The sequence below is a fragment of the Notolepis coatsorum genome (assembly GCF_963971535.1).
Source record: "Notolepis coatsorum genome assembly, chromosome: 6".
Lineage (NCBI taxonomy): Eukaryota > Metazoa > Chordata > Actinopteri > Aulopiformes > Paralepididae > Notolepis > Notolepis coatsorum.
Window position 1 is genome coordinate 28658881 of NC_140170.1, and position 23393 is coordinate 28682273.

Consider the following 23393-nt stretch of genomic DNA (forward strand, 5'->3'; position numbering starts at 1 on the left):
AAAGTAAATTTGTTCCCCCAAATAAACGAAATTCCTCTATTGACACCTACTGCCGTTTAGTGAATGATGATATTGAGAGAATATATAAGAGAAGAAAATATACCTCATGTGAAAATCTATCTAAGGGTGAACACGAGGCTTTAAGGACATTACAAAGAGACAAGACAATAATAATCAAAAGTGCAGACAAGGGAGGAGCCGTTGTAGTTCAGAACATTAGTGACTACAGAGCTGAAATTGAGAGACAAATGTCAAATGAAAACTATTACAGAAAACTGAAAGGTGATCCAACCAAAATATTTCAAAAGGAAGTAAAAGAATTTTTGGAGATGGCCTTAGACAACAAAGTTATCACAAAGAAGAATCTTGATTTCTTGTATGCAAAGTCACCAACTATACCAGTATTATACACGCTACCAAAAATCCATAAGTCCATTGAACATCCACCTGGAAGACCGGTTGTGGCTGGAATAGGTTCGATTACAGCACCACTTTCAGTTTTTGTTGATCACTACATAAAGCCATTTGTTTTCAAACTGCCAACCTTTGTCAAAGACACAAATGATGTACTTAAGTCATTGAGAAACATTGAACATGTCCCTGAATCTACTATACTGTGTACACTAGATGTCGAAAGTCTCTATTCCAATATACCCCACCAAGGGGGGTTAGAGGCCCTAAATATCTTTCTGAACAGCAAAGAAGACAGTAATGCACAATTTAATAGATTTTTACTTGAGGCAGCTGAACTGGTACTAATTAAGAACTATTTCAGTGTTGATAGAGATTTTTACCTGCAGATCAAAGGAACTGCCATGGGAACCACAATGGCTCCTAACTATGCAAACTTGTACGTTGGACTGTTTGAAATGACAAATATTCTAGATAGTACAGAGAACCCATACCTGCAATACATCAAATATTGGAAACGATATATAGATGATGTTCTATTTTTGTGGACGGGATCAACAGAACTACTTATAGAATTCACAGACTGGTTAAACAGCAAAAGTGAATCTCTTACTTTTAACCTGGAATATAACAACCACACTGTCAACTTCTTAGATATATGTATCACAAAAGAAAATGGCAAATTAGTGACAGATCTCTTTAGAAAACCTACAGATAGGAACAACCTTTTACACATGGAGAGCTACCATCCACAATATGTGAAAGAAGCTATTCCAATAGGACAGTTCCATAGATTGCAAAGAATCTGTGACACAAAAGAACGATTTGACAACCAAGTTGAGGTAATGAAATCACGTTTTAAACAAAGAGGATATGAAGATGAATGCATAGACAGGGCCCTTCAGAAAGTAAAAACAAAAACACAAGGGGGTAGAAAGACAAAAAGAAAGCCATCAGCTGTCTGTGTTCTTAATTATACTGATAGATCACATGAAATAAAACATTCTATCAAGAAATACTGGCATATCCTCTCAAGTGATCCTAATGTAGGCCACTTATTTGATTCTCCACCAATAATTACTTACCGTAGAGGAAAGAATTTGAAAGACAAACTTGTACATGCAGACTGTTTATTTGAAAGATCAAGCAGCATGCCATCTCTGCCTGATGGCAACCACAAGTGTGGACGATGTGCACAATGTAATTGTACCACTAGAAGTAAGACTTTCTCACACCCTCTTACAGGGAAAATCTATAAAATTTGTGGAGTTATAACATGCTCAACAACTGGGGTCATTTATCTAATAAAATGCAGCTGCTCCAAAGCCTATGTTGGAATGACAACAAGAGCACTAAAAACACAAATATCTGAACACCGTTCAGCTATTCGTAATAATAATCCAGATAGCCCTATAGCCATCCACTTTAAAGATGCCAACCATCCAATCACAGCTTTCAGTTACTGTGGTATTGAAAAAGTAGTCCTTTCTAGACGTGGGGGGGATCTGAAACAGATGCTTCTCAAGAGAGAAGCCTATTGGATAACGGAACTTCAAACATTTGGGACCACCTTTGGACTCAATGATGAACTGGATTTAAGTGTGTGTTTGTAAACTGTTCCACTGAATCCCATTGATGATGGTTTAATGTTTCACAATGATTCGGTCATATTGCTGTATATTAAATATGCTAAACTATATTGTGTTGTAAATATGACTGTTCGATGTTTCAAAAATGTTTTGTTCTGAGGTTGAATTATTGCATTTCTAACTCTGTCTCTCTTTTTGCTGCAGTACCCAGTGGGGCTGCAAGCTCAACCAATTGGTTTATTGACAGGAAGGCACAGGTGCTCCCTGTTATGCAATCAACCAAAACAGACCTTGGAATTGTATAAAATGAATGTGAGACCTCATTGTTTCATGCCACTGTCCTGATGAAGGCTGAATAGCCGAAACGTTGACGACAATAAAAGCAGAGAAAAAGTGAGTGCGGGAATTGTAAATTTTTTCATCTGATTACTCTAGTATATTACCTGTGTTGGCTCTTGTGCCTTACTCTTATTATATTACCTGTGTTGGCTCTTGTGCTCAGCTTAATTATAATTATCTTGTTTGTTCCCCCCTTACCCTTCTCCCTGTTTGTTAATTGTTTGTGGGTTGTTTTTTCCCTTTGTTAAATACTCATATTATAGGTGGAGGTTTGAATTCCTGCCACAGATAATAAATATAATTTACCTTTTGAAAGCGCGTTTGTGTTGTTTTACTATCTGCCGGGACCTTGCTTTAAAAGCATCTACTGAGGGGGTTGTTTTTGTTCATGTGCAGCCTGCCTCAGTTTCTATTCTATGTGGTCATTAGACCTTAGTACATGACATGGGGGCTAGGGATGGGTACCGAACTCTGTACTTTTGAGGTACCGAACCGAAACATGTCGGTACTACCGAGTATCGAATCAAGTGAGAAATCGAAAAAAATAAAAAATAAAAATAAAATATTTTGTATTATATTTTTTTTTAACTTTTTTTTTTTTTTTTTTTTTAACTTTTTTTTTTTCATGTCAACGTTCACACGCACAATATATGCTTACCTAGGATTTGACTTGATTCAACAACAAAGCAGTCGGAGCAATGACAAGCCGAAAACTGTCGAAATTGTAGTTATTTGAAGTTTTGATTTTTTTTCACGACTGAGGTAGGTAAATTAAATTTCTTGAGACTAAAGTACCGAAAAAAGGTACCGTTGGGTACCGGTATTGATTCACAGGTACCGGTACCGGTATCGGTTCAAATGTGAAAGGTACCCATCCCTAATGGGGGCTCTATGCCGGTCTTTTGTGTCCTTGTGACATGGGAGCTTGCTAGTTTGCACAATTGTATAGTTCCTTGTTGGTACATGACATGGGCATGTGACATGTGGACTTGTCGATTGGAGCGTGTCAGGTAGGTTGCATCTTTTCATTTGGTAAGTTGTATTATTATATATCCATATTTTCGTGCTGCACACTTAACTGTTGTAAACCGTTGTTGTGAGTTATGCTCTTAACCATTCTATTTTTTTCCACATAGGTAAAGGGTGGATCACCTGCTTTGGTTAGGGGGAGGGGGGCACGCGTCGTCTATTCCGGTGGAGTGCGCAATGAAATCGGTAAGCGACTGAAGATATGTGTAGTCCTCATTCCGCTAGGGAAGTAGTTTAGACGGGGTAGTTAGTGTTACCCAGTGTGATCCTAGTTAGGTGTTTAGAACCGACATTTATTATTTTTATGAATGTTAGATGTGGACATTAAATCGAATTGGTCAGGTTGTCATACTGCATAATGTGGCTGTTGAGTGTTGCACAGGGACATTGTTGAGTACTATAGGTGAGTGGCTATTTTGTAGGGCTTATTGAAGTCTGATTGGTGGGGTAGTATTGTGTGTTGCTACGGGAGTGTACTTTCTTTCATAACTGTATTCTGTGGTAGAGAGTAGGGCTATGGAGGTTTGTGATCAGGATATTGGTGTGTCGGATCTTGATGGTGTTGACTCTGCACTAGGTTCAGAACATACCAGTGTTACTTCTGCTGGTGACTTGAGCGCACTGAGCGCTGAGCTGCGTTTAGCCTGTCTAGAGGAGAGGGCGGTTTTGCACAGGGAGGATAGAGAAGAGAGAAAGGAGGAGAGAGACAGAGAAGAGAGAAAGGAGGAGAGAGAATGGGAAGAGAGAAAGGAGGTGAGAGACAAGGAGGAGAGAGACAGAGAGAGGGACAAAGAGGAGAAGGCGGCTGATAGGGAATTTCAATTGGCGATGAGGAAACTAGAGTTGGAGTGTGGTGACGCTAGACGTAGCGCCACTTCCTCTCCAGTACTTTCCGACTCCCAGGCACCCTTTGATATTAGCCAGCATATGTCCTTGGTTCCCCTTTTTCATGAGTCTGAAGTGGAGTTGTTTTTTACTGTGTTTGAACGCATCGCGCAGGCTCTGTGTTGGCCAGTGGGCATGTGGGCAATTATGTTGCAATGCAGGCTCACAGGGAAGGCACGGGAAGCACATGCCGCGTTGTCGTTGGATGACAGCTTGAACTATGAGCGTGTGAAAAGCGCTGTCTTGCGTGTGTACGAACTGGTACCAGAAGCATTCAGGCAGCATTTTCGCAACCGCCGTAAATCTCCTTCCCAAACCCATGTTGATTTCTCCCAGGAGGAGAAACTTCATTTTGATCGGTGGTGTTCTGCGTGTGAGTTAAAATACTTTGCATCATTGAGTGAATTGGTACTTGTGGAGCAGTTCAAAGCCACCCTGCCAGTCGAAGCTGTGCTCTATTTACATGGGCAGGGGGTGTCAACACTCCGACAGGCTGCGATTTCGGCAGACGAGTTTGAATGGTCACGCAAATGTGTTTCTGTACGTCCTAATGTATGTGGTGGAGGTGGCTCATTCACTCCTCGTGAGTCAGCATTCCAGCCACGCTCACCGCCGTCTAAGAGACCGGTGGTGTGCAATTATTGTAAAAAGACAGGCCATATGGTAAAAGGATGTCATACGCTGAGGAAGCGACAGGAGAAAAAAGGGTCAGCTCAGAAACCAAAAGGTGTGGGGTTGATTGGTACAGTGTCATGTTCTGACCAGAATAGCTCTCTGGAAAAAGAAAGTGATGGCTGTTTTAAACCCTTTCTGTTTGATGGTTGTGTGTCACTGTCGGGTGACATCTGTGACCAACGGAAGGTGAGAATACTCCGTGATACAGGTGGTTCTCAGTCATTCATCCTGGCTGATGTCTTACCGCTAAATGAAAACTCTTACTGTCAGTCTAGTGCGATGGTGAGAGGTATTGAAATGGAGTGTATGCGCGTGCCGTTGCATAAGGTGCATGTACAGTCAGATCTGATCACAGGTTGTTTTCCTGTCGCCGTTCGCCCATGTTTCCCTGTGGAGGGCGTTGAGTTTATCATGGGGAACGATATTGCTGGGGAGAGTGTGATCCCTGTGTTGGAGGTTGGAAACGCTCCATTGACTGACTTGTGTTGTGATGAATTGATTAATAATCACCCCAATGTTTTTTCTGCTTGTGTTGTCACCAAGGCACAGGACAGGAAGCGAACTCAAGCTTTGACGTTGAGTGACTCTGTCGGTGGCGAGGCTCTCGCTGAGGACAGGGGGCCATCTATTGGAAAGATGGAAGAGGTTGCTGTAAGTAGCGTTCAGGGGAAGCTGGTAATTCCCAAATTTGCTGACGTATCGCTACTCGTCAAGCATTGATCACTGCTCAGCACAGTGATTCCTCCCTGTCAAGTTGTTTTGCGGCAGTTGCCAGTGCTACTGCTAGTAGGAAACAGACTTTTGTGATAGAGGAGGGGGTGTTGCACACCTAGACCGGGTGTTGCAGACTTGAGGTGTGGAGAGGACTGGAATACAAAGTGTCAAATTGTGTTGCCAATGATATGTGGACATCACATGTAAATGTTGGCACATGACCATGTGTGGTCTGGCCATTTAGGTATTGCTAAGACTTGTAATAGTGGGGACGCCAAATCAGGGGGTGCATCCGGCTCCCCTGCGCTCCATTCCGGACATGGGGGAACCTTTTGAACGTGTATCTGTCATCTGCCTAAAACGAGAGCAGAAAATCAATACATGTTGACAATTATGTGTGGTTCCACCCGTTTCCCGGAGGCGATACCTCTCAGGAAAATTACTGTTCCGGCCGTTACCAAGGTTCTAATTTGACAGACACCATTTTAGATCCTGACAGTGTTATTTTTGTGACGCCATTTTGAAGGGAGATGGGCGTTGTGATGGTGCCAGGGAAATGTGCTGATTTTTGTTTCCCTGTTTGCTGTCCTGTTACGCGCAATGAGATGATTCTTTATTTTTCCCAGGAACTGTTTCCAGTTTGTTGTCTCCTGTTGACAGGTTGGTATCGGTGGAGCGGCCTATCAAAGTAAAGTTTGTTGTTGTTTTTTTCACAACATTCGGTGATCCACGTGTAGACCCTTAAAGGGCAACACAAAACAGTTTGAGGAATATTTCCAATAGTCCAAACTATTTGCGAACATGTTATTCTCTAGAGTTCTACACACCATGGGGAATTTTATGTGTGGCTACATTTTCTGTTCCTGAACTGAGAACACTACCAGTCTACCATATGCCAAATAGTGTGTTGGTGCAGGTTGTGGTTGGGGTGGGGCTGTGCCATTTGTTCTGTTTGTTATTAGGGATGCTAGACAGGAGTCAGAATTGTGTTTAGCCCTGCAGGTGTGTTTGCTTTGTCTCCCAGGGTAGGGGGCACTGGGCGTCCTCGTTGGCTAGGGGAGCCCTCGCTTCTGTCCGGGGGTAAATGAGGATATAGGATCCTATGGAGTGGAGAGAAGAGTGTCGAGCACTACTTATGTGAGAGGTACATTGTTGGTTTTGGGGTGTGATGTGCTTCATTGCTGAGAGAAACCGTTTACAACTTGAATCGCAAGTTGCAGTACTGGCAGCAATGTAAAGAGCTCTACCGGCCTGCATGGACCAAATATATATTGTTGGCCACTTTAGATTCATCACACTACACTGTGAGCTATATGGTTAGAGTGGTGATTCATCCTATACTCTAAGCATTAGGGTTAAAGTGGTGTTCATCCTACACTGTGAGCTACATGGCTAGAGTGGTGTTTCTTTGTTCATCCAGGTGAGCTTGGTTGTGTCTTATGGCACTTATGATTATTTGTGAGTTAGATGGTGAGATGGTTAGATCTCACCATGTTTTGAAAACAGTGTGCATACAGTAGCCAGTATGTACTACATACAGTTTTCACGGTTTGATGAACTCGGCCTTTCATCATGCAGGCCTTGTTTGCCAAGATGAGGTAACATATAGCCTCCGGTGATCCTGTGGTTATGCCCAGGGACGGCCCGGTGCGGCTTCTAGGTTGCTTTGTTTATATGCCTTGGGGGTGTACTGTGTGTCCATTTTCCTTTTTGAAATTTGACTCAATATAGTGCGCTGGTGTTTGCTGCATCGGCGGGCTGGGTTTTGGTTATATATACATTTCAGAATTCCCAGCATAATATTTTGGGTAGGGATTGGACCCTAATGGCCTAATGGACCCAGCTGCATGTGGGTGACGTCACTGCGCGTCTATGTTACATACATGCATTGTTGTGCATATTGTTGTACATGTGCATAATTCAATTGTTGTGTTGTCTGATGTGTTTTCCAGAACGACCATCCTGGAGCACGGTGTTCGTGTTGGGAGTGCGGTCTCCCTTAAAGCAATACGCATGTCAGTGTCCGGTGGCGATGAGGGAGGTAGTGAGAGGGGAGGCTCTGTGCACCCTGGACAAGGGGCTAGCTGAGCCTAGCCATGGTCCCTGGAGCTCTCCTTGCCTTCTGGCTCCCAATGCTAATGTGTCTCTCCGTTTTCTGTACTACAGGAGGGTGAACGTAATAACGGTGCCTGAGTCGTTCCCGTTGTCCAGGATGGGCCCATCATGGCCTTCGGGATAAGGAATGCACCGGCCACGTTCCGACGGCTGATGCGTCTGGTGTTGGGTGATGTGCCTAGGGGCATTGTGTGTGTTTTGGGTGAGGTGGTGGTCGACCGTGTGGTCCCAGAGCGGGGCCTGTGTGGTGCTGATGTAGCCCATTTGGTGGGTGATTTTGTGGAGGGAGAATTTTTTGTTGTTGTTTCTGTTCTCCCTGGTATGTGGTACTAACCTCATGTTGGTAATAGGTAATAATGTTTTGCTAACCCTACAGGTTCGCTCTTATGGGGGGAGGTGTGACGTACGTGGGTTGGTCATTACCATTATTACTGTATATATGACACCATCTGAACATCAGGTTAGTATATGTAAATATGTTATGTTTTGGATGGATGTGTGTGTGTGCATGATAGCTAATGCTGTCTCTTTTTCTCTATCATGTGCCGCCCGTCCCTACACTGAAGAGTGCTGATTGCCTAATGGGTGACAGCTGATGGCAATCACCTCGAGAGGGACGGGTGGACAGATATACCAGAAAGCACACACTCGTCCGGGCGCCTCATTCTGTCAATTGCCAGTGACCAGAGTGGAGTGGGGTTGCCATTGTTTTCCACTGTTGTGTGGATTGATCTTGTGTTGGCCTTTGTTTCCACTGTTGTGTGGATTGATCTCGTGTTGGCCTTATTGTCACTATTGTGTGTTCTCATGTTCACACTACTTACCTGGTAGGCATTGTGTCTGTGTTGGTGTTGCTGCCAGGTAAGTGTATATATATATATATTGTGGCCTCTGTGCCACCTATGTGGAATTAGTTAATATATATATCTATGTATTGGGCCTTCTGCCTTTTTGCCTCCCTTGTGTGGAGCTATAGTGTACAGTACATATTTCCACTCTTGTGTGGGTTTGTATGTGTAGTTGGCCTCTGGGCCTATTTTCTTCCCTGTTACGGGATTACTACACATACTGTTGGCTTTTAGGCCATTTGTGCCTTACTCTAGTATATTACCTGTGTTGGCTCTTGTGCCTTACTCTTATTATATTACCTGTGTTGGCTCTTGTGCTCAGCTTAATTATAATTATCTTGTTTGTTCCCCCCTTACCCTTCTCCCTGTTTGTTAATTGTTTGTGGGTTGTTTTTTCCCTTTGTTAAATACTCATATTACAGGTGGAGGTTTGAATTCCTGCCACAGATAATAAATATAATTTACATTTTGAAAGCGCGTTTGTGTTGTTTTACTATCTGCCGGGACCTTGCTTTAAAAGCATCTACTGAGGGGGTTGTTTTTGTTCATGTGCAGCCTGCCTCAGTTTCTATTCTATGTGGTCATTAGACCTTAGTACATGACAGGTGTCATGTTGAGGTTTAATGATGTGTCAGGTTTAATGATGTGTCATGTTGAGGTTTAATGAGGTGTCACGTTGAGGTTTAATGATGTGTCATGTTGAGGTTTAATGATGTGTCATGTTGAGGTTTAATGAGGTGTCATGTTGAGGTTTAATGAGGTGTCATGTTGAGGTTTAATGAGGTGTCATGTTGAGGGTTAATGAGGTGTCAGGTTTAATGATGTGTCATGTTGAGGGTTAATGAGGTGTCAGGTTTAATGATGTGTCATGTTGAGGGTTAATGAGGTGTCAGGTTTAATGATGTGTCATGTTGAGGGTTAATGAGGTGTCAGGTTTAATGAGGTGTCATGTTGAGGTTTAATGATGTGTCATGTTTAATGATGTGTCATGTTGAGGTTTAATGATGTGTCATGTTGAGGTTTAATGATGTGTCATGTTGAGGTTTAATGAGGTGTCAGGTTTAATGATGTGTCATGTTGAGGTTTAATGATGTGTCATGTTGAGGTTTAATGATGTGTCATGTTGAGGTTTAATGAGGTGTCATGTTGAGGTTTAATGAGGTGTCAGGTTTAATGATGTGTCATGTTGAGGTTTAATGAGGTGTCATGTTGAGGTTTAATGAGGTGTCATGTTGAGGTTTAATGAGGTGTCATGTTGAGGTTTAATGAGGTGTCAGGTTTAATGATGTGTCATGTTGAGGTTTAATGATGTGTCATGTTGAGGTTTAATGATGTGTCATGTTGAGGTTTAATGATGTGTCATGTTGAGGTTTAATGATGTGTCATGTTGAGGTTTAATGATGTGTCATGTTGAGGTTTAATGAGGTGTCAGGTTTAATGAGGTGTCATGTTGAGGTTTAATGATGTGTCAGGTTGAGGTTTAATGAGGTGTCATGTTGAGGTTTAATGAGGTGTCATGTTGAGGTTTAATGATGTGTCATGTTGAGGTTTAATGATGTGTCATGTTGAGGTTTAATGAGGTGTCATGTTGAGGTTTAATGAGGTGTCATGTTGAGGGTTAATGATGTGTCATGTTGAGGTTTAATGATGTGTCATGTTGAGGTTTAATGATGTGTCATGTTGAGGTTTAATGATGTGTCATGTTGAGGTTTAATGAGGTGTCATGTTGAGGGTTAATGAGGTGTCATGTTGATGTTTAATGATGTGTCATGTTGAGGTTTAATGAGGTGTCATGTTGAGGGTTAATGATGTGTCATGTTGAGGTTTAATGAGGTGTCATGTTGAGGGTTAATGATGTGTCATGTTGAGGTTTAATGATGTGTCATGTTGAGGTTTAATGAGGTGTCATGTTGAGGTTTAATGAAGTGTCATGTTGAGGTTTAATGAGGTGTCATGTTGAGGGTTAATGAGGTGTCATGTTGAGGGTTAATGATGTGTCATGTTGAGGTTTAATGAGGTGTCATGTTGAGGTTTAATGATGTGTCATGTTGAGGGTTAATAATGTGTCATGTTGAGGGTTAATGATGTGTCATGTTGAGGTTTAATGATGTGTCATGTTGAGGTTTAATGATGTGTCATGTTGAGGTTTAATGATGTGTCATGTTGAGGTTTAATGAGGTGTCAGGTTTAATGATGTGTCATGTTGAGGTTTAATGAGGTGTCATGTTGAGGTTTAATGATGTGTCATGTTGAGGTTTAATGAGGTGTCATGTTGAGGTTTAATGAGGTGTCATGTTGAGGTTTAATGATGTGTCATGTTGAGGTTTAATGCTGTGTCATGTTGAGGTTTAATGATGTGTCATGTTGAGGTTTAATGAGGTGTCATGTTGAGGTTTAACGAGGTGTCATGTTGAGGTTTAATGATGTGTCATGTTGAGGTTTAATGAGGTGTCATGTTGAGGTTTAATGAGGTGTCATGTTGAGGTTTAATGATGTGTCATGTTGAGGTTTAATGAGGTGTCATGTTGAGGTTTAATGAGGTGTCATGTTGAGGTTTAATGATGTGTCATGTTGAGGTTTAATGAGGTGTCATGTTGAGGTTTAATGAGGTGTCATGTTGAGGTTTAATGATGTGTCATGTTGAGGGTTAATGATGTGTCATGTCGAGGGTTAATGATGTGTCATGTGGAGGGTTAATGATGTGTCAGGTTTAATGATGTGTCATGTTGAGGGTTAATGATGTGTCATGTGGAGGGTTAATGATGTGTCATGTTGAGGGTTAATGATGTGTCATGTGTAGGGTTAATGATGTGTCATGTCGAGGGTTAATGATGTGTCATGTTGAGGGTTAATGATGTGTCATGTGGAGGGTTAATGATGTGTCATGTTGAGGGTTAATGATGTGTCAGGTCGAGGGTTAATGATGTGTCATGTTGAGGGTTAATGATGTGTCATGTTGAGGGTTAATGATGTGTCATGTGGAGGGTTAATGATGAGTCATGTCGAGGGTTAATGATGAGTCATGTGGAGGGTCAGGGACTCACCGTTGGGCGTAGAGATACTGAGTTCTATATGAGCCCTCTGGGCCTCCGTAGCAGGTCTGACTGACAGCCCGGTCTGCAGCTGTGTGTTGGCTGGTATGACTCCCATCCCACCGTCTGCAGACACACCCTAGAACACATGGTTTCCTGTTTGTAAATATGCTGGCCTCCAGCCAATCAGCAATGCCCATTGAAACACATGACTAGGTGGTTCTTTGAGCTGCTGCACTATAGAGAAACCCTGACTGAAGCTCAGTTCCAATGAAAAGGTCCGGATGCTATTATGCAAATCAGCACGGCTGTGAGCATAATACGCTTTGGTATGACCCTTGGTGTGTGTGTGTGTGTGTGTGTGTGTGTGTGTGTGTGTGTGTGTGTGTGTACCTTAGTGTTAGTGTCATCATAGTTGCGTAGCTCTAACAGCAGTGTGTGTGTGTGTACCTTAGTGTTAGTGTCATCATAGTTGCGTAGCTCTAACAGCAGTGTGTGTGTGTGTGTGTGTGTGTGTGTGTGTGTACCTTGGTGTTAGTGTCATCATAGTTGCGTAGCTCTAACAGCAGTGTGTGTGTGTGTACCTTAGTGTTAGTGTCATCATAGTTGCGTAGCTCTAACAGCAGTGTGTGTGTGTGTGTGTGTGTGTGTACCTTGGTGTTAGTGTCATCATAGTTGCGTAGCTCTAACAGCAGTGTGTGTGTGTGTGTGTACCTTAGTGTTAGTGTCATCATAGTTGCGTAATTCTAACAGCAGTGTGTGTGTGTGTGTGTGTGTGTGTACCTTGGTGTTAGTGTCATCATAGTTGCGTAGCTCTAACAGCAGTGTGTGTGTGTGTGTGTGTGTGTGTGCACCTTGGTGTGAGTGTCATCGTAGTTGCGTAGCTCTAACAGCAGTGTGTGTGTGTGTGTGTGCACCTTGGTGTGAGTGTCATCATAGTTGCGTAGCTCCAGCAGCAGTGTGTGTGTGTGTGTGTGTGTGTGTGTGCACCTTGGTGGTAGTGTCATCGTAGTTGCGTAGCTCCAGCAGCAGGGTCTGTCTCCTCTGGCTCAGCTCTCTCACCAGCTCCTGCTCCAGACTGCAGTCCATCAGGTTCCCCTTCAGCTCCTTGCTGCCTGGCAGGTACCCCCTCACTGTGGAGACATGATATACACACAATATACAGTCTTGGTAACTTGTAGAAGATAACTGACTGAAACGTCTTGGTAACTTGTAGAAGATAACTGACTGAAACGTCTTGGTAACTTGTAGAAGATAACTGACTGAAACGTCTTGGTAACTTGTAGAAGATGACTGACTGATACGTCTTGGTAACTTGTAGAAGATGACTGACTGAAACGTCTTGGTAACTTGTAGAAGATGTCTGACTGAAACGTCTTGGTAACTTGTAGAAGATAACTGACTGAAACGTCTTGGTAACTTGTAGAAGATGACTGACTGAAACGTCTTGGTAACTTGTAGAAGATAACTGACTGAAACGTCTTGGTAACTTGTAGAAGATGTCTGACTGAAACGTCTTGGTAACTTGTAGAAGATGACTGACTGAAACGTCTTGGTAACTTGTAGAAGATAACTGACTGAAACGTCTTGGTAACTTGTAGAAGATAACTGACTGATACGTCTTGGTAACTTGTAGAAGATGTCTGACTGAAACGTCTTGGTAACTTGTAGAAGATAACTGACTGAAACGTCTTGGTAACTTGTAGAAGATAACTGACTGATACGTCTTGGTAACTTGTAGAAGATGTCTGACTGAAACGTCTTGGTAACTTGTAGAAGATAACCGACTGAAACGTCTTGGTAACTTGTAGAAGATGTCTGACTGAAACGTCTTGGTAACTTGTAGAAGATAACTGACTGATACGTCTTGGTAACTTGTAGAAGATGTCTGACTGATACGTCTTGGTAACTTGTAGAAGATGACTGACTGAAAGTCGCCTGTTTTACTGCAACATCACCGACATCTAAGAAGGGAGAGATCCCCCTTGAACGGCCCTTCTAAGGTTTCTCTCCTCCACATTGCCTGTGGTGCATTTTTTCCTATTGCTAGGTTATAGTGAGTTTTTCCTTACCTTCGCGTGGGGTATGTCTGGGAGTGGTGCATTTATTTTAAATTCTTTGGACTTTATGGTGTTTTGTTCTTGACTTATTGTGATGTTTATTCTTGACTTGTTTAAAGAAGACGTGTCCGGCCCATGGGGACATTAACGTGTGATGTCGGGCCTTACAAATACATTTGATTTGATTTGATTATGACTGACTGAAACGTCTTGGTAACTTGTAGAAGATAACTGACTGAAACGTCTTGGTAACTTGTAGAAGATAACTGACTGATACGTCTTGGTAACTTGTAGAAGATGACTGACTGATACGTCTTGGTAACTTGTAGAAGATGACTGACTGAAACGTCTTGGTAACTTGTAGAAGATGTCTGACTGAAACGTCTTGGTAACTTGTAGAAGATAACTGACTGAAACGTCTTGGTAACTTGTAGAAGATGACTGACTGAAACGTCTTGGTAACTTGTAGAAGATAACTGACTGAAACGTCTTGGTAACTTGTAGAAGATGTCTGACTGAAACGTCTTGGTAACTTGTAGAAGATGACTGACTGAAACGTCTTGGTAACTTGTAGAAGATAACTGACTGAAACGTCTTGGTAACTTGTAGAAGATAACTGACTGATACGTCTTGGTAACTTGTAGAAGATGTCTGACTGAAACGTCTTGGTAACTTGTAGAAGATAACTGACTGAAACGTCTTGGTAACTTGTAGAAGATAACTGACTGATACGTCTTGGTAACTTGTAGAAGATGTCTGACTGAAACGTCTTGGTAACTTGTAGAAGATAACCGACTGAAACGTCTTGGTAACTTGTAGAAGATGTCTGACTGAAACGTCTTGGTAACTTGTAGAAGATAACTGACTGATACGTCTTGGTAACTTGTAGAAGATGTCTGACTGATACGTCTTGGTAACTTGTAGAAGATGACTGACTGAAAGTCGCCTGTTTTACTGCAACATCACCGACATCTAAGAAGGGAGAGATCCCCCTTGAACGGCCCTTCTAAGGTTTCTCTCCTCCACATTGCCTGTGGTGCATTTTTTCCTATTGCTAGGTTATAGTGAGTTTTTCCTTACCTTCGCGTGGGGTATGTCTGGGAGTGGTGCATTTATTTTAAATTCTTTGGACTTTATGGTGTTTTGTTCTTGACTTATTGTGATGTTTATTCTTGACTTGTTTAAAGAAGACGTGTCCGGCCCATGGGGACATTAACGTGTGATGTCGGGCCTTACAAATAAATTTGATTTGATTTGATTATGACTGACTGAAACGTCTTGGTAACTTGTAGAAGATAACTGACTGAAACGTCTTGGTAACTTGTAGAAGATAACTGACTGATACGTCTTGGTAACTTGTAGAAGATGACTGACTGATACGTCTTGGTAACTTGTAGAAGATAACTGACTGAAACGTCTTGGTAACTTGTAGAAGATAACTGACTGAAACGTCTTGGTAACTTGTAGAAGATAACTGACTGAAACGTCTTGGTAACTTGTAGAAGATAACTGACTGATACGTCTTGGTAACTTGTAGAAGATGACTGACTGATACGTCTTGGTAACTTGTAGAAGATAACTGACTGAAACGTCTTGGTAACTTGTAGAAGATAACTGACTGAAACGTCTTGGTAACTTGTAGAAGATAACTGACTGATACGTCTTGGTAACTTGTAGAAGATAACTGACTGAAACGTCTTGGTAACTTGTAGAAGATAACTGACTGATACGTCTTGGTAACTTGTAGAAGATAACTGACTGAAACGTCTTGGTAACTTGTAGAAGATGACTGACTGAAACGTCTTGGTAACTTGTAGAAGATGACTGACTGAAACGTCTTGGTAACTTGTAGAAGATGACTGACTGATACGTCTTGGTAACTTGTAGAAGATGACTGACTGAAACGTCTTGGTAACTTGTAGAAGATAACTGACTGAAACGTCTTGGTAACTTGTAGAAGATAACTGACTGAAACGTCAAACGTCTTGGTAACTTGTAGAAGATAACTGACTGAAACGTCTTGGTAACTTGTAGAAGATGACTGACTGATACGTCTTGGTAACTTGTAGAAGATGACTGACTGATACGTCTTGGTAACTTGTAGAAGATGACTGACTGAAACGTCTTGGTAACTTGTAGAAGATGACTGACTGAAACGTCTTGGTAACTTGTAGAAGATGACTGACTGAAACGTCAAGCGTCTTGGTAACTTGTAGAAGATAACTGACTGAAACGTCTTGGTAACTTGTAGAAGATAACTGACTGAAACGTCAAACGTCTTGGTAACTTGTAGAAGATGTCTGACTGAAACGTCTTGGTAACTTGTAGAAGATTTTTTTTAATACCAGACGAGCAGCAAATGGGATGCTGTTAAATGTTCCTTTGATGCAGTCAGAGCTTGGTAAAGCTGCATTCTCCCACTATGCTCCCTTTTTATGGAATACGCTGCAAGTGAAACTTTGTCTACAGGCACTTCCTACTGTGAATGCTTTTAAAGGTATGCTACGATTAGCCCTTTATGAAACATGTAACTGTTTTACCTGATGCTATTGTTGATGTGATTATGCTCCTTGCCACTGCACAAATGACCCTCTGTATTTATATTTGAATTGTATGTTTTTTGTTTAATGCCCTGTTTTATGTTGAAACTTGTTGTGTGCTGTGTTGGTCAGGACTCCCTGGAAGAAGAGATCTTGTATCTCAATGGGACATTCCTGGATAAATAAAGGATAAAAAAAAAAAAAAAAAAAAAAAAAAAGATAACTGACTGAAACGTCTTGGTAACTTGTAGAAGGTGACTGAAAGGCAGCCTTTGGTCAAAATGAAACAAATTCAGTCATCATCATGTGATGTTCTCAAATCAATGAGTAATCATTGTTTAACTATTGTGATTTGAGATCAATCTAAATAATCGTGACTATGATTTTTGCCATAATCTAACAGCCCTAGTATGCACGCACACACGCACCCTCTCCCTCCACGGAGGCGCAGATGAGCTGCGTGTGCCCGTCCATGCGGTAGTCCCCCTCCACCACACCAGCCACCGAGGACGACAGGTTGTCTTTGAAGATCACCTCCCCCGTGCGGTCGCTGCGAGCATCGATCTGGAACACAGTCACATGAAGGTCAAATAAAGCGGGTCAAATAAGCCGGGTCCAGACTCACAATAGGCCCTTTTCACACCAGCCATTTTGAAACATGCGTGTAGTTAATAACATTAATTAGGGTTTCATTCCATGTAGGTGTGCCAGAACCATTAGTGTGACAGCATCACTAGTGAACCATTAGTGTGACAGCATCACATCACTAGTGAACCATTAGTGTGACAGCATCACTAGTGAACCATTAGTGTGACAGCATCACTAGTGAACCATTAGTGTGACAGCATCACTAGTGAACCATTAGTGTGACAGCATCACTAGTGAACCATTAGTGTGACAGCATCACTAGTGAACCATTAGTGTGACATCATCACTAGTGAACCATTAGTGTGACATCATCACTAGTGAACCATTAGTGTGACAGCATCACTAGTGAACCATTAGTGTGACAGCATCACTAGTGAACCATTAGTGTGACAGCATCACTAGTGAACCATTAGTGTGACATCATCACTAGTGAACCATTAGTGTGACAGCATCACTAGTGAACCATTAGTGTGACAGCATCACATCACTAGTGAACCATTAGTGTGACAGCATCACTAGTGAACCATTAGTGTGACAGCATCACTAGTGATCCATTAGTGTGACAGCATCACTAGTGAACCATTAGTGTGACAGCATCACTAGTGAACCATTAGTGTGACAGCATCACTAGTGAACCATTAGTGTGACAGCATCACATCACTAGTGAACCATTAGTGTGACAGCATCACTAGTGAACCATTAGTGTGACAGCATCACAAGTGAACCATTAGTGAGACAGCATCACTAGTGAACCATTAGTGTGACAGCATCACTAGTGAACCATTAGTGTGACAGCATCACTAGTGAACCATTAGTGTGACAGCATCACTAGTGAACCATTAGTGTGACATCATCACTAGTGAACCATTAGTGTGACATCATCACTAGTGAACCATTAGTGTGACAGCATCACTAGTGAACCATTAGTGTGACAGCATCACTAGTGAACCATTAGTGTGACATCATCACTAGTGAACCATTAGTGTGACAGCATCACATCACTAGTGAACCATTAGTGTGACAGCATCACTAGTGAACCATTAGTGTGACAGCATCACTAGTGAACCATTAGTGTGACATCATCACTAGTGAACCATTAGTGTGACATCATCACTAGTGAACCATTAGTGTGACAGCATCACTAGTGAACCATTAGTGTGACAGCATCACTAGTGAACCATTAGTGTGACATCATCACTAGTGAACCATTAGTGTGACATCATCACTAGTGAACCATTAGTGTGACAGCATCACTAGTGAACCATTAGTGTGACAGCATCACTAGTGAACCATTAGTGTGACAGCATCACATCACTAGTGAACCATTAGTGTGACAGCATCACTAGTGAACCATTAGTGTGACATCATCACTAGTGAACCATTAGTGTGACAGCATCACTAGTGAACCATTAGTGTGACAGCATCACTAGTGAACCATTAGTGTGACAGCATCACTAGTGAACCATTAGTGCGACAGCAGCACTAGTGAACCATTAGTGTGACAGCATCACTAGTGAACCATTAGTGTGACATCATCACTAGTGAACCATTAGTGTGACATCATCACTAGTGAACCATTAGTGTGACAGCATCACTAGTGAACCATTAGTGTGACAGCATCACATCACTAGTGAACCATTAGTGTGACATCATCACTAGTGAACCATTAGTGTGACAGCATCACATCACTAGTGAACCATTAGTGTGACAGCATCACTAGTGAACCATTAGTGTGACATCATCACTAGTGAACCATTAGTGTGACATCATCACTAGTGAACCATTAGTGTGACAGCATCACTAGTGAACCATTAGTGTGACATCATCACTAGTGAACCATTAGTGTGACAGCATCACTAGTGAACCATTAGTGTGACAGCATCACTAGTGAACCATTAGTGTGACAGCATCACTAGTGAACCATTAGTGTGACAGCATCACTAGTGAACCATTAGTGTGACAGCATCACTAGTGAACCATTGGTGTGACAGCATCACTAGTGAACCATTAGTGTGACAGCATCACTAGTGAACCATTAGTGTGACAGCATCACTAGTGAACCATTAGTGTGACATCATCACTAGTGAACCATTAGTGTGACAGCATCACTAGTGAACCATTAGTGTGACAGCATCACTAGTGAACCATTAGTGTGACATCATCACTAGTGAACCATTAGTGAGACAGCATCACTAGTGAACCATTAGTGTGACCGCATCACTAGTGAACCATTAGTGTGACAGCATCACATCACTAGTGAACCATTAGTGTGACAGCATCACTAGTGAACCATTAGTGTGACATCATCACTGGTGAACCATTAGTGTGACAGCATCACTAGTGAACCATTAGTGTGACAGCATCACTAGTGAACCATTAGTGTGACATCATCACTAGTGAACCATTAGTGTGACAGCATCACATCACTAGTGAACCATTAGTGTGACAGCATCACTAGTGAACCATTAGTGAGACAGCATCACTAGTGAACCATTAGTGTGACAGCATCACTAGTGAACCATTAGTGTGACAGCATCACTAGTGAACCATTAGTGTGACAGCATCACTAGTGAACCATTAGTGTGACAGCATCACTAGTGAACCATTAGTGTGACAGCATCACTAGTGAACCATTAGTGTGACAGCATCACTAGTGAACCATTAGTGTGACATCATCACTAGTGAACCATTAGTGTGACAGCATCACTAGTGAACCATTAGTGTGACAGCATCACTAGTGAACCATTAGTGTGACAGCATCACATCACTAGTGAACCATTAGTGTGACAGCATCACTAGTGAACCATTAGTGTGACAGCATCACTAGTGAACCATTAGTGAGACAGCATCACTAGTGAACCATTAGTGTGACAGCATCACTAGTGAACCATTAGTGTGACAGCATCACTAGTGAACCATTAGTGTGACAGCATCACTAGTGAACCATTAGTGTGACAGCATCACATCACTAGTGAACCATTAGTGTGACAGCATCACAACACTAGTGAACCATTAATGTGACAGCATCACTAGTGAACCATTAGTGTGACAGCATCACTAGTGAACCATTAGTGTGACAGCATCACTAGTGAACCATTAGTGTGACAGCATCACTAGTGAACCATTAGTGTGACATCATCACTAGTGAACCATTAGTGTGACAACATCACTAGTGAACCATTAGTGTGACATCATCACTAGTGAACCATTAGTGTGACATCATCACTAGTGAACCATTAATGTGACAGCATCACTAGTGAACCATTAGTGTGACAGCATCACTAGTGAACCATTAGTGTGACAGCATCACTAGTGAACCATTAGTGTGACATCATCACTAGTGAACCATTGGTGTGACATCATCACATCACTAGTGAACCATTAGTGTGACAGCATCACTAGTGAACCATTAGTGTGACAGCATCACTAGTGAACCATTAGTGTGACAGCATCACTAGTGAACCATTAGTGTGACAGCATCACTAGTGAACCATTAGTGTGACAGCATCACTAGTGAACCATTAGTGTGACAGCATCACTAGTGAACCATTAGTGTGACATCATCACATCACTAGTGAACCATTAGTGTGACAGCATCACATCACTAGTGAACCATTAGTGTGACAGTATCACTAGTGAACCATTAGTGTGACAGCATCACTAGTGAACCATTAGTGTGACAGCATCACTAGTGAACCATTAGTGAGACAGCATCACATCACTAGTGAACCATTAGTGTGACAGCATCACTAGTGAACCATTAGTGTGACATCATCACTAGTGAACCATTAGTGTGACAGCATCACATCACTAGTGAACCATTAGTGTGACAGCATCACTAGTGAACCATTAGTGTGACATCATCACTAGTGAACCATTAGTGTGACAGCATCACATCACTAGTGAACCATTAGTGTGACAGCATCACTAGTGAACCATTAGTGTGACAGCATCACTAGTGAACCATTAGTGAGACAGCATCACTAGTGAACCATTAGTGTGACAGCATCACTAGTGAACCATTAGTGTGACAGCATCACTAGTGAACCATTAGTGTGACATCATCACTAGTGAACCATTGGTGTGACATCATCACATCACTAGTGAACCATTAGTGTGACAGCATCACTAGTGAACCATTAGTGTGACAGCATCACTAGTGAACCATTAGTGTGACAGCATCACTAGTGAACCATTAGTGTGACAGCATCACTAGTGAACCATTAGTGTGACAGCATCACTAGTGAACCATTAGTGTGACAGCATCACTAGTGAACCATTAGTGTGACATCATCACATCACTAGTGAACCATTAGTGTGACAGCATCACATCACTAGTGAACCATTAGTGTGACAGTATCACTAGTGAACCATTAGTGTGACAGCATCACTAGTGAACCATTAGTGTGACAGCATCACTAGTGAACCATTAGTGAGACAGCATCACATCACTAGTGAACCATTAGTGTGACAGCATCACTAGTGAACCATTAGTGTGACATCATCACTAGTGAACCATTAGTGTGACAGCATCACATCACTAGTGAACCATTAGTGTGACAGCATCACTAGTGAACCATTAGTGTGACATCATCACTAGTGAACCATTAGTGTGACAGCATCACATCACTAGTGAACCATTAGTGTGACAGCATCACTAGTGAACCATTAGTGTGACAGCATCACTAGTGAACCATTAGTGAGACAGCATCACTAGTGAACCATTAGTGTGACAGCATCACTAGTGAACCATTAGTGTGACATCATCACTAGTGAACCATTAGTGTGACAGCATCACATCACTAGTGAACCATTAGTGTGACAGCATCACTAGTGAACCATTAGTGTGACAGCATCACTAGTGAACAATTAGTGTGACATCATCACTAGTGAACCATTAGTGTGACATCATCACTAGTGAACCATTAGTGTGACATCATCACTAGTGAACCATTAGTGTGACAGCATCACTAGTGAACCATTAGTGTGACAGCATCACTAGTGAACCATTAGTGTGACATCATCACTAGTGAACCATTAGTGTGACATCATCACTAGTGAACCATTAGTGTGACAGCATCACTAGTGAACCATTAGTGTGACAGCATCACTAGTGAACCATTAGTGTGACAGCATCACATCACTAGTGAACCATTAGTGTGACAGCATCACTAGTGAACCATTAGTGCGACAGCATCACTAGTGAACCATTAGTGTGACAGCATCACTAGTGAACCATTAGTGTGACATCATCACTAGTGAACCATTAGTGTGACATCATCACTAGTGAACCATTAGTGTGACAGCATCACTAGTGAACCATTAGTGTGACAGCATCACATCACTAGTGAACCATTAGTGTGACATCATCACTAGTGAACCATTAGTGTGACAGCATCACATCACTAGTGAACCATTAGTGTGACAGCATCACTAGTGAACCATTAGTGTGACATCATCACTAGTGAACCATTAGTGTGACATCATCACTAGTGAACCATTAGTGTGACAGCATCACTAGTGAACCATTAGTGTGACAGCATCACTAGTGAACCATTAGTGTGACAGCATCACTAGTGAACCATTAGTGTGACAGCATCACTAGTGAACCATTAGTGTGACAGCATCACTAGTGAACCATTAGTGTGACATCATCACTAGTGAACCATTAGTGTGACATCATCACTAGTGAACCATTAGTGTGACAGCATCACTAGTGAACCATTAGTGTGACAGCATCACTAGTGAACCATTAGTGTGACATCATCACTAGTGAACCATTAGTGTGACAGCATCACATCACTAGTGAACCATTAGTGTGACAGCATCACTAGTGAACCATTAGTGAGACAGCATCACTAGTGAACCATTAGTGTGACAGCATCACTAGTGAACCATTAGTGTGACATCATCACTAGTGAACCATTAGTGTGACAGCATCACTAGTGAACCATTAGTGTGACAGCATCACTAGTGAACCATTAGTGAGACATCATCACTAGTGAACCATTAGTGAGACAGCATCACTAGTGAACCATTAGTGTGACATCATCACATCACTAGTGAACCATTAGTGTGACAGCATCACATCACTAGTGAACCATTAGTGTGACAGTATCACTAGTGAACCATTAGTGTGACAGCATCACTAGTGAACCATTAGTGTGACAGCATCACTAGTGAACCATTAGTGAGACAGCATCACATCACTAGTGAACCATTAGTGTGACAGCATCACTAGTGAACCATTAGTGTGACATCATCACTAGTGAACCATTAGTGTGACAGCATCACATCACTAGTGAACCATTAGTGTGACAGCATCACTAGTGAACCATTAGTGTGACATCATCACTAGTGAACCATTAGTGTGACAGCATCACATCACTAGTGAACCATTAGTGTGACAGCATCACTAGTGAACCATTAGTGTGACAGCATCACTAGTGAACCATTAGTGAGACAGCATCACTAGTGAACCATTAGTGTGACAGCATCACTAGTGAAC

General features: G+C 42.0%; 1 protein-coding gene across 1 annotated transcript in view; it reads right to left on the reverse strand.

Annotated features, from left to right (window-relative positions):
• Positions 1-23393, reverse strand: part of bbs2 (Bardet-Biedl syndrome 2) — a 209347-nt gene that overhangs the window by 130320 nt on the left and 55634 nt on the right. Inside the window, 3 exon segments of the mRNA XM_084316368.1 lie at positions 11650-11776; positions 12628-12770; positions 16666-16801. Of these exon segments, the coding sequence (XP_084172494.1) occupies positions 11650-11776; positions 12628-12770; positions 16666-16801 (406 nt within the window).